General features: G+C 50.7%; 1 protein-coding gene across 1 annotated transcript in view; it reads right to left on the reverse strand.

Annotated features, from left to right (window-relative positions):
* Positions 1 to 12,190, reverse strand: part of GABBR2 (gamma-aminobutyric acid type B receptor subunit 2) — a 343,177-nt gene that overhangs the window by 74,746 nt on the left and 256,241 nt on the right. The window contains exons 9-11 of the mRNA XM_028108852.2: positions 10,354 to 10,434; positions 6,803 to 6,953; positions 3,897 to 4,029 (exon numbers count right to left, since the gene is read on the reverse strand). Coding sequence (XP_027964653.1) covers positions 3,897 to 4,029; positions 6,803 to 6,953; positions 10,354 to 10,434 — 365 coding nt within the window. The remainder of the gene's footprint in view (positions 1 to 3,896; positions 4,030 to 6,802; positions 6,954 to 10,353; positions 10,435 to 12,190) is intronic.

Consider the following 12,190-nt stretch of genomic DNA (forward strand, 5'->3'; position numbering starts at 1 on the left):
CGGCTGGCATGGGGGCTCTGGTTCATGCCCAGCACTGTCCTCACAGGCAGCTCCCTGCCCACAGGGGCTACATTGCTATGGTGATTCCACTACCCACACAGTGTCCAGGGAGTGTAGTTGGAGCTGTTCACAAGTCTTGCTGAAGCCAGGCTGGGAAGATTTCTGAAAGGGTCAGAGGGAATGGGGGGGGGGTTGGGGGGATGGGCACTAAGTGTAACTGCTTCCCTAGCAGTAGGTGCGCGCGCACACGTGTGCGCGCGCGTGCATGCAATGTGCATGCACTCATGCATGCGAGTGCATGCTCACACATGCCACCACCCCCCGTCCAAGTTATAATGGCCCTACTGAGCAGAGGCACAGCCCCTAGAGAGGTATAATCTCATGATTGCCATAGGTTTCTTCCTGAGGTGGTGTTCATGGTTTATCACTGTGTTTTGTTTCCATATTGAAAACGAAAAGAAAAAAGAACGGCATTCACATAGTAGCAGGACAGACTGAACTGTGCCTTCTATTGCTCCACACGTGAAGCTGGCTTCATGTTCTGCCTTGTCCTTGGCCCTATAAAAATTGCCTCTAGGACACAGAGCAGGACACCAGGATTGTAACTGTGACGGGGAGAGAGCCACCTACCTGCTGCCTCCCGTGCTCTAGGCGCCTGACTGCAATCACCTCAGTGAGCCCACACCACCGTCGTGCACAGGGATTTGTTATGCTCATTTTACAGATGGTGAAACTGAGGCTCAGAGAAGCTAAGTCACTGGCCACCATGAGGGGCCAATACGTGCAGGTGTGGGAGTCCCACCCAGGCTGTTCAAGATCTGTGCTCACTGAATTAGTTGGCCCTGCTTCTACCTCCTTCTCCCAGCCGGGTGGGTGTTTACCAGGGGGCGGCCCGTTTGGCCCAGAGAGAACAGAATCCAAGGCACCAAGTAAAATAAAGGAGCCAACCCCTCGGGAATAGCAGGTGGAGCACAACCCAAATTGCACTCACTGGGGACTGGTATTTAGGCTCTAAATTCAGGAGCTTTCAGTTCTCCTTCCTGAGTGATATGGGGAATTATTAACTAGATGACCCCAGTCCTAACCCATGTGCACATTTGTGCTGACCCAATTCAGTCCAGAGTAGTTAATCTACGCTTCTTCCCCACAGTCATGAATGTGGGTTCCCCTTTGCAGAGCCTCTGAAACAGCCCTGACTGCAAATAAATGAATCCTCAGGGATGGTGAGAACCGGGGCCTAACATATTCTGAGCCCTCGTGTTCGGAGCTAATGCTGATTTGTAAAGCGCTTTATGATTTATTCATACCGCCTTACCAGGCTTCCCAGGACAACCTTCCCCTCACACAAATGAGCGCGACTCCCAGAACAGAATGTCAGGCTTCATTAGAAGAAAAAAACCCAGGTGTGGGGGATGTCCCCTTTTTTTGCTCCCTAGCTTATGTCATTCAGTGTTTGCAGGATTCAGGTCCCAGTCAAGAAAGCACTTTGGCCCCTGAGCAGGGTAAGATGTCAGGAGGTTCTTCCTGGGACGAAGAGACCCTCTCTGACTGAAACTCAGGCCAATGGATGCATTCCCAGTGGGGGACTGGGAAGCCAGACAGACAGGGGCCCCAGGAGCGGCTAGGGTAGGGCTCTGCTCCCTGATTCTTGGCTGGGAGACCGAGGGGGGGCCCTCAGCTCTCAGGGGTGCCACGGAGTCTTCGGAGCTGTGGAAAGTACAATTCACCACACTGGCTCCTGATACCGTTTTCATTATTGGTATAATCATGGTCTCCTCAGCCTTGGGGGGGGATGCCCCCAGGCGCAGAGGGAAGAAGGAAATCCCCACTCTCCTTGCTTAGCTTCTTCTGGGTGCTTCAGGAGTCCCCTCCTGTGGCCTCACCCCTGCCCACAGGAAAGCTGACCTCAGACACACGTGGCATCCATGAAACTGCAAGGGCCCAAAAGTCAAAAGTCATGCTGAGCAGAAATGCAGGGGACTTGAACGTGAGGGACCTAAGGGTCTTCACAGCATCCCTAAAATGAGCAAGACCCCCACAAGCCACGGTCATCCTCTTGCCAAAGGGTCACACTTGCGAGGGAACACGCCACTAAACCACACCCACAGGGACTTTGGAGCAACGCAGCGTGCTTCTTCGGACGCTCCCTGACCTCTAGGGTATCAGGGGCTCCGCCACACACTTCTCAAACTTTCGGACAGAGTAAGAGATCTGTGGGCATCTCACTTGCTAGGCAATTCACATTGAAGTTACTGGTAACATGAACAATTTCTTGATGCCATGTGAGAGTCAGTCCGATTTAAACATCTGCAGGACTCAGGGGGGCATTGTCACATATGGCATGAGATCCAGGGGGCTCCCCTTCTTTCCGTATGCTGTCTCAGGGCACAGGGATCGGATGCAGCTCCACCAGTCCTAGGTGTGGGTGCTGACCTGCCGCACGTGGAAGGAAGGGGTCCTCCACTCTGTTTCTTCCTCGCTGCCAGGGTGCCACCCGCAAGTGTCCAGTAGTGGGCGACACTGAGACCTTAGATCAGCAAGTATAATCCAAAACAGACTGCTGCGCAAAAAAGGGCCTACATTGCTCTTAACGCCTTACAAGAAAACAGTAACAACAAAAGAGTTACTTTTGATTAATCTGGCCAACATGGATTCTCTGGCCATCCCTTCTAGCTCTGGTCCTCCAGGCTGGGAATTTGATGAATGATTGCATTTGGGACAATACGGAGACCCAAATGTCTAACCCAGTTTTGAGAGATCACAGTAGTCAAAGTCCAGAAATAAATCCCAACTGCTCATTCTCATTTTAAATAGCGAGCCAATGATACTTTCAACTGAGAGTGAGCTCTACACCATTGTTAATTGCTAATGCATAAACTCTTGTTGAAAAAACCACCACCACCACCACCACCACCAAGGAGGCAGCGAATGTTTAAAACACAGTAATTAATGTTCAAAATAGGATTTCTAAAATATAGTTAATAAATTACACTGTCTTGTTCTTCCTTAAGTGTATGCATTCTCAATGGGGGTATATAGTTCCCAAGGGGGCACACATTGGTTTTTAAACGGGAAAATATTACTCTTTCATGTATAAACTATAGATATACATACAATATATAAACACACAGTATATCTTCAGTATTAAATTTTCATGAGATAATTATCAAAAAAAGTCTAAAAAGACTTCTTAGGGGAGCAATAAGGAAAAAATGGGTTGAGAAACACTGCTTAAATCGAAAATAGTGGCTCTGGTTTTTTCTTTATGACTCAAGATCACATGCATAGACACCTCTTATCCTATTCTGTAATAGTGCTTGAGATACACGGGCAGATTTATTCCTTCTTACATGGCCCTGACCCTGACCCCAGGTGTGGATCCTTTTCTGGTTGGTAGTTTTCCTCCCTCGCTTTTAAAGGCTACCTGGTCATTCCCTGGGGGACCGTTTTCTAGCGGAGGCCTGTTAAATCCATGATCTTAATTTTGCAGGCAATACTGAAGTCCATTCCGGTCTGAGAGCAACAACATACTGCCTTGTTGGAACTGCATGAACGGCTCATGAATGAGTTGTCTTTAGCCTGTTCACATATTTTTTTTTTTTAAAGATTTTATTTATTTGAGAGAGAGAGAATGACAGATAGAAAGCACGAGAGGGAAGAGGGTCAGAGGGAGAAGCAGACTCCCCGCTGAGCAGGGAGCCCGACGTGGGACTCGATCCCGGGACTCCAGGATCATGACCTGAGCCGAAGGCAGTCGCTCAACCAACTGAGCCACCCAGGCGCCCAAGCCTGTTCACATATTTTCATTCATTTCTGGGTTTGTGTCTGCATTTTTGAGGATGGAAAACCAAGAAAACCTTATATCCTATACCCCGAGAAGATGCAGAATGACTTACGGTACAAAGTGTTTCAAAGGTCTTTTCAGACACAAAGGATCCATCAAGGCCAAAGAGAAATATCGATGCATAGGAGAGCATCCCTCCGAGGATAATGAGGTTGTTCATATACGGACTGGACATCTTTATCAGCCTGCCAAGAGAAAGATGACAGTTAACAGAACTGTTAATGTTGTTATTCCTCCAGCAAACGTTCCCTGAATGCCTGCTAGGTGTATGGTGTTGCCAAGGCTGGAGGAGAGAGAGATTGCAAGCCAGGTTTCCTCCACTCCCCACGACCCCCATCCCAGGCTGTGCACCTGCTAGGGGCCGCTTCCCCCTCACTAAAGGACCCCAGAAGCTATATAATGCTACTGGTGGATTTTTCCTCCATCAAGTTCACCTATCATTTCTCTAGGGGCAGCTTGTAACACCAGCTTCTTCAACCATTCATTTTCAGTTTACACAAACACATTACTAAGGCAACAGGTCTTTTTGTCCTCTAGGGCTGGGAAGATAGGCTAAATCTAGAGAATTCTACACTTAAGCTCAGCAGCCTTAAGGGAGGAGGGAGGTGAAGGGGAGAAGGCCACACCACCTTCCACCTTACCAAGTGGGCCCGGCCCAGGAGGTATACAGGTGAGCACTCAGTGCTGCTCAGGAAGCGTGGTCACCAGGTGGCATGTGAGCATTCACTTTGGCTGTCTGAAGCTCACCCGGTCTTGTGCACAAAGGGGTCACACCCATGCGCAGGAACACCTCCCCTAGGCATTAGGTGATAAAAATGGACAATGCAGCCCCCATCCCCACCCTACCCCTGTCTTCACCAGGCTGCTGCTGGGGGCATTCTTTACACTCCTACACTCTACACGCTTGTCTCTCACCTCCTGCAGGAATTCTGCTTTGGCTCCCAGCTGCCCAGCAAGCCAGGCCTGGCTGAGACCAACCGCTAGCTGGAATTCACCCTCAGAAGTGCCTGGCTACCCCAGCACAATCCACTCGGTCTGTCTTGGGTTTTGAGGTGCCCCCTGGTCCAGGTGCTCTTTTGCAGATTGTAAATATGGTCACTTGTTCCTCGAACATTTTCTCTTGCACTCTGCCATTCTATGAATCATTTCACACTGAAAAAATGCAATGTGTCCAAGTGGAAGAGAGATAAAAAGCCTGGTGTAAATTATGGATTGCATGCGGCTTTTGAGCTGGGAACACGGGGTGGAGCCACCCTACAGAGGCGCACCCTTGGCAGGCCACTTGGCCTGGCCGAGTCTCCTCCTGAGTAAGACAGGAGCCCAGATCACACTGCCCAGGGCAAGTGTGTGGCTCAGATGATGCTGGATTCCTGGAGGTCCTTCTGCAAACCACGGACCGCTAAGGCCCCTTCATCTTTATTACCACGGGAAGCTGGGGAGGGGAGAAGCCAGGAGTTGGGCTGGTTACCTGGAGGAAAAGGACCTTAACAAATAGATAGCATTTAGGGACATAAAAGTGAGGGGAACTTGGAACAACTGTGACATTTATTCTTATTTCTTTCAGATTTTTTTAATCTGCAAAGCCAGTCAAAAAATTTACATAGATGCCAGCCTACTGGGAAGAGTAACAGTAATTTTCCACGGGAGGGCCAAAACGGGGTAGTTAAAGAATTAAAGGAGTTTAGTCTTACGATAGGGGCAACTTGCTGTTAAGATAGGTATTTTGGAAGCTTGTAGAAAAGGAGTCTAATATTAACTGAGAGCTGATTCTGTGCCCAGGCCTCGTCCAAATGCTAATGGGCATGGCCATCAGTTAAGGTTTGTACAGAGTAGGTGAAACTTCCTTCAATTTTTTTGTGGTGGCATATGTGTTACTGATGTATAGAAAATAAAACAACAGGTGAATAAAACTTTTGTTCTTCAGGAAATAGGTTTGACCTAATCAAAACCAAAAACAACAACAAAGAAATATAGAGCCTCCAAGTTCTGTCTTTGTAAGCGGGAAGAGAAAAAAAAGAAAACAACCCTGTTCTCTGTAGAATCAGGCTTGCTCCTGGCTGCCAGGAAGGTCACACAGTGTGGCTTCTGGGCTTGATGTCACCGAGGCTGTGCCCCTGGCGGCCCTGCTCTGAGCCCCTGCTCAGTGGCTCCCCAACAACCCAGGGAGCTGGGTCCAGGGGTTTGCCGTGGGAACCACAGAAGCTGGTTGTGCTCGGTAAACACCACTGCTTGGGCGGCGGCCTGTTCTACTCACGGCTGACCGAAATAACTCAGACGGGGAGCTGCTCTCCTCCAGAGAGCGAGGAGCCTGTGTGGTGGAAGAGAAATCAAAGTGGGGTACCCAGGGGACCCATTCTGCCACACACAGCAGTGTGGCCTCGGACGGTTGCCCTCCCTCTGTCACTGGGCTTCGGGACTCTCACCTTGATCTGGGGGGAGTTATCTGAGGGTCCCAGTGAGAATGATGGGAGGGAGGAGCTTCTCGGGCTGTAAAGTACTGTCCCGGGGGGTGGAGCCCCTTCCTGAACTCAGTGACTCCCTTGGGCAGAGCTTCCCCAAGACGCTGAGGGGTGGAGCCAAGACTTTGGGGGAGCTCCCGCTTCTGTGTTTTCCCTCCTGCACCGTACAATGTGGAAGAAGCCTACAGACTCAGACCCTTGGAGTTTATTTAACCCAGTCCTCCTGTGCAACCAGCAGCCCTGCCTCTGTGTGTGTGTATATGTGTGTGTGTGTGTGTGTGTGTGTGTGTGTGTATGCGTGAGAGTTTGTACATGGGTATGCACACACGTACATTACATGGAACACCCAATCACATCCCAGGGACCGAACGACCACTTTAGAAACTGCCCCAGAAACTTCTGTGCCCCTGGTGCATCGGTCATGTGAAGCCCCTACACTTTATCCACAAGTTTGTCAATCTGGAAAGCATCATCCAAGAGGAGGCTGTGAGTGGCTTACTTCTGATTCCGATTCTTGATGTTGAAGAAGAGAAAAGCGCTGGCCATGATCATCCCCAGGATGGTGAGGGCAGAGAGGATGCTGTAGAGAGGTAGGGAGATCTTTCGGAGCTGCTCCAGGATGATGGTCTTGTCTTTTGGTGGCTCGGATCCTAGAAGGCCAAGGAACAGACACCAGATGAGCCTGGTGCATGGTCAGCCCTCGAAAACATCTTTGCCTGCATGTCTTGCTGTCTGGCACCTGGGCACAACCTCTAAGCAGGACACAACTACTGGGTGAGAGGGCTCCAGTGGTCGGCCAGTCTACCGGCAGGGAGCCTTAGCTAGGACTTATTTCTTTCTCTAAATAGAATCAATAAGGAATTTGTGATGCATTTAATAGCCATTAAAAGACTAGAATTTGATTTGGTCTAATTATCCTGTTGAAAAACCATCCCCATTTGTCCCCAAAGGTAACAGCAGCTTGGAAGGCATAGGGCTTGATGCTGTGAGTGGGTCCCACTGGGTGCCACTGGGGGCGAGGCATCTGGCTTGGGCTCTCAAGGACTCTGCTCTGACACATGATAATGACCACCCTCAACAGGTCAGACACCTTGTCTGTCAGTTCCATGGAGATAGCGATGTCTCTGGGCGTGGGTTTTCTGCCTCAAGGTCATTATGTTGTAAAAGCTCTTTCTCGTTTTCCATTTTCATAAGCCTCACTAACTGTGGGAGGCAGAAGCTACTGGCATGCCTCCCCCTCCCTACCGTGCCAGGACTGGACCAAAACTGTGGGGTTCCATTTCTCTATGTGACTGCAGAGCTGTCCCTGCTCATTCTCCAAGGGCACCGGGAACCTAGTGGAGCCCTGAGGGCCTCAGAGAAAACTCATCTTTCTGGTCCCTGGCAAAACTGTCTGGATCCAGGCTGGTTTGGGAGGAGGGGTGCAGGGGACTCGCCCCACCCCGCTCCACTTCTTACAAATCCCTTTCTGCTCAGCTGCTATTTCAAGTCAGGCTTCTGCTGCGGAACTGTGAAACACTGGGGCTTTTCTCTCTGGTGGGGAAGGCGGGGAGCCTGGGGAACCCCAGCAGGGGTCATGGGGACTGCACCATGGCTGTGCCGTGGGGGCCAGCCTAGGTCACACCTCTGTTCCCAGGGGACAAGCAGAGGATGCGCAGGTGTGGCAGCAGGGATGGTGATCTATGAAGATCTGTGTTTCAAAAACTCTGCTAGCAAGTTCAAATGTGTTTGGAAACATCCAGGGGATAAGAAGAGTTCGAACCATCTAAGTAGGGAAGTTGCCAGGTTCTAAAACAGCTAGGAACCTGCTGGCGGGGTTAAATGTAAAGTTTTAAGCAATTCCACGTAAAGGAACATTTTGAAGGAGTGGCTTCAAAGGCTGAAGGTCAGGGCAAAAACAGATACAACGTAAGTGAAGTAACACCATTCTTGCTTCCAGAAGTGAAAGCTCTACATCTGAATCCTTCTTCCTCCATTCTTCCATTTTTTCCCCCAACCTCCCACCCCTAAGCGAACCTCTGGCTGCATTAGGCTGGTGTCTTCTGGTTCCCAAACACTAGAGCCATCCTGGGGGTGCCCGTGAGTTCCTGGCTGGGAACAAGTCCAGCTCCGGGCATTGAGGAAAGAGCTGAGGTTTGGACCAGCGGGTAGATGATGATTGTGACCACTCGCTGCTCATGCAGAAATGACATCAGGAAACTGACCACATCTCCTCTTTCTTACTCTACCTTCCCTCCCCTGAAAATGGTGCCTTCACACACAATGCACCTGAACTAAGATGTTTTGGTAATGTTTAAGATGTTTAGCCACTTGGTAATGACTTATCAGAAGCATCCTTGGCAGCCACCCTGAGTTTTCGTTCTTGCTCCTCACCCAATCCGTTCACTCATTATTCATCTATTCTTCACTAGTCCTTCATCCATCATTATACCTTCAGTCATCATTATTAATGATGACCAGTCATCATTAATAATCACCTTCTACCTGTCAGGCCCAGTGTTGGGCACCAGTGATTCAAAGTCAACCAAGATAGAGTCCCTGTCCTCAAGAAACTCATACACTAGCTATGTAAAAAGAAAAAGGCAGTAATAAGCAATCATGTTTACTGAATGCTTATGACGGGCTAAGCATTTTACAGAGATTTTCTCCTTTGACCCATCCAACAATCTCACAGGTAGAGAAGATTGTTCCCATTTCACAGAGAGGCAACAGTTTTCTAAGAGCTAAGTGACTTTCATAGCTAGTAAGTGGCAAAACTGGCAGGATTTGAACCCAGACCTGCCTAACTGAGTCCTGTGCTCTAACCATTATGCAAACTGCCTCCAAAGACAGAGTCCAGGTGGTTGATAACATCAGGCACAGAGAGGCCTGAGCATGAAGTGGAGAGAAGAGTGTGGCTCTCCCTGATGGAGTCAGGCAAGGCTACAGAAGGGAGAGCTGGTCTGCAGAAGAGGAATAGTTGGCTGCCCACAAGGAAGACAAGGAGGAAAAGGCATTGTGGGCAGAGGACCCAGCAGGGGCAAAGGCACTGTGGTGTGTTGGCATACTTGAGGAACTGTAAGCAGTTTGGTTGGGGAGACCTGAAAGAAGAGGCAGAGAAATGGGAAGGTCTTGGGGTCCACTACCACAGAGTGAGGCCCCTTGTTGAGCAATGGGGATCGTGTAGTGCTCCGAGCAGAGGTGGAGAATTTTCAGCCTAGCATGACGGCCAGGGTGCTTTGGCTGTTGAGGGCAGAATGGACTTGAGAGAATTAATACTGGTGAAGTCCATCTACAACCCACCCATCCACCCGTCCATCTATCCATCCACCCATAACTTTACTGACTCACATGCTCACCTGTTCGTTCATTTATTCACCCACCCAGTCATGCCCTCAGTTGATCAGTCATGTGTTTAGTTTTTCATCAGATATGAACCTTCGACATGTGTCAGACCCTGGCTGCTATTAGGAGTTTAAAGTCAGTTAGGATCCAGTCAGGGAGCTCATGGTCTAACAACCTAGAAATTTCCATGCAAAAGACAGTGACTATGGGGAAGGCAGAGACAAACACTGAAAGCCAAGAGAAGGGAGCCATTAGCTCAGCTGGGGGCAATCAGGGAAGGCTGCACAGAAGAGCGTCATTTGATCTGGTTCTAGAAGCTGAGGAAGAGTTCTCCTGCAGAAGAGGGAATGATCTTCAGGAAGACCAGCCGGTGGACAGGCTTTATTACTAACCCAAGCAAGTCGTTTCTTCCAGTAGGAGACAGAGCTAAATTTAGCTGGGTCACATTTAAACAGAATTACTCCTGGCTATGGACTGGTTTAAATGTAGATGCCTGGGTAAGAGACAGCACGCCATGCAAATTTCAGTGACCCATCCCAGGAGTGGGAAGTCAGCTCCCATGTGAGTGATGGGGACCCTGTGCTCAGTGAGTGTATGTGTTGAGAGGAAAGGAGGTTCTCTCTTCCCCAGGAAGCCAGACTCCGAGTTGACCCCAGCCCTCAGACAGTATCTGACCTTGGGAGCAATTGAGCAGGCCCCCTGCTATGAGAAGCCCACCTGCCTTACCTTGGAACCTGATAGTGTCGTTGATGATCTCCAGTGTGTCAGCCACAGCGTTGTACTCTCCCACCTTCACCTCCCTGCTGTCTGCAGGGAGCAAGAGACAGGGGCTGGTTAGATGGAGTCCCATGCCTGTGGCTGGCTGTTCCTATCGCAGCTCCTGCACCCCCACAGGTCCTGGCTATATTCTCACAGGCTTTCCTTTGCCCCAGGGCCTTTTCCGGGTAGAATCGCAAAACCTCCGATTAGATCTGGGGTGGGACAGACAGCCCTCTCACTCCAGCGCATCCGCTGGTGACTCCCCCTTTGCTATATGCCTTGTGGATGGAGGCCTACTCTTCATAACTGGACTCGTCTGTTACTAAGTCCTTCCTGGTCACTGGGCTGAACGGTCTCTTTGGAACTTTCCCCTGGTCTCTGGCTCTGTCATCTAGGACCACACAGAGCGCTTCTGCTCCCTCTGCTCCAGAACAGCCCTAGAGACTTGAAGACACAGACAGATCATCCCCCTGGTGCCAGCCCCCAACCTCACCTTACAGAATATTATTTCTAATTCAGCCCTCTCCAGGTTCCTCCTTGGGCCATGCCACACAATGTCACTGTGTCTGAGAGAGCGTAGACTCAAGGACGGACCAACATACTTCTTTAGGCATGATCTGGTCAGCAGCAAGTACAGGGGACTATCCCCTCCTTCATTTTGCACATTATATTCCTATTAAGGCATTCTGAGGTGGGATTAGTATTAGCGAAGCCAGACGTGCTCATGGATCATGAGAGCGGTGAGGGTGGAGATGTCTTTGGGTCTGGAGACAGGGGAGAGGTCTGAGCTGGGGAGAGAGTTGGGGCCATCAGCATGTGAACTGGGAGGTGGAGCAGGGGGCAGGGAGGAGGTCCCTTGGGACAGTGCCAAGGAGCAGAGAGGAGCAAGGGCAGAATCCCGGGGAGCACAAACCTCTCGGCGGAGGGGTTGGGCTCGGCAAGGATGCTGCAAGGAGACTGGGAAGGACTGGCCAGGGTGCCGGGAGCAGGATGGCAGGAGAGAGTGGGCATCACGGGAGCCAAGGAAAGGGACAATTTCACAATGGAGCCGGCTAGCAGTGTCGGATGTCACCGAGAGACTAGAGCAACAAGCCCCTTGAGCAAGGGGTCAGTGGATTTGGTGCGTGGGGGGACTGGTGACCACAGACAAAGCAGGTCTAGGGAAGCAGGACCAAAGGCAAGGGTTGTGGAACTAGAGGGTGAAGCCCCCAGGGCTGAACAGGCTTTGACAGGGCTGGGGAATGGGCGGGTAGAACTAATGAGGAGTCACTGAGCCTTGACAGTGTGCCTGGACCTGTGCTAGGAACTTGCTGTGCCTTTTCTTGTTCAGTTCTCACAGCTGCAGCCAGTGGTTTCAGTCCCACCGTACAGATGAGGAAACTGAGCTCGGCAGGTTATGCCTTTGCCGCCACGCCACCGATTCTAAGAGTAGAGCCCGGCCTCAAACTCAGGATGTTTCCCATAGACCATGCTCTTTGCTGACATGGGGCTGCCTCGATGGGATCCCTGAGTGGTGACAGTTCCTGCCAAGCTGCCCCCTCCGTGGGCCACGTGTGCCTCCTGCGTGTAGTAACTGCAGAAGAGGCACGCCCATGTGCCCACCCACAGGGCAAGCGGGTCCCCAGAGCTGCAGATGCTGGGCCTCCAAATGCCCAGAGGTTATCAAGGGACACAGCTGCAGGAACTCCAAATGTGCACCCAGAGGACCCGCCGGCTGGCTGGGGCTCTGGCTCTCAGTGAATTTCTTTGGAGAAATGCAGATGCGTTGCTGGTCCCTTATAAACATTCGGGAAGAGGAACAGGG

Source organism: Eumetopias jubatus, unplaced genomic scaffold (assembly GCF_037043125.1).
Source record: "Eumetopias jubatus isolate StellerSeaLion01/CBP00866 unplaced genomic scaffold, mEumJub1_p1.0 scaffold_15, whole genome shotgun sequence".
Lineage (NCBI taxonomy): Eukaryota > Metazoa > Chordata > Mammalia > Carnivora > Otariidae > Eumetopias > Eumetopias jubatus.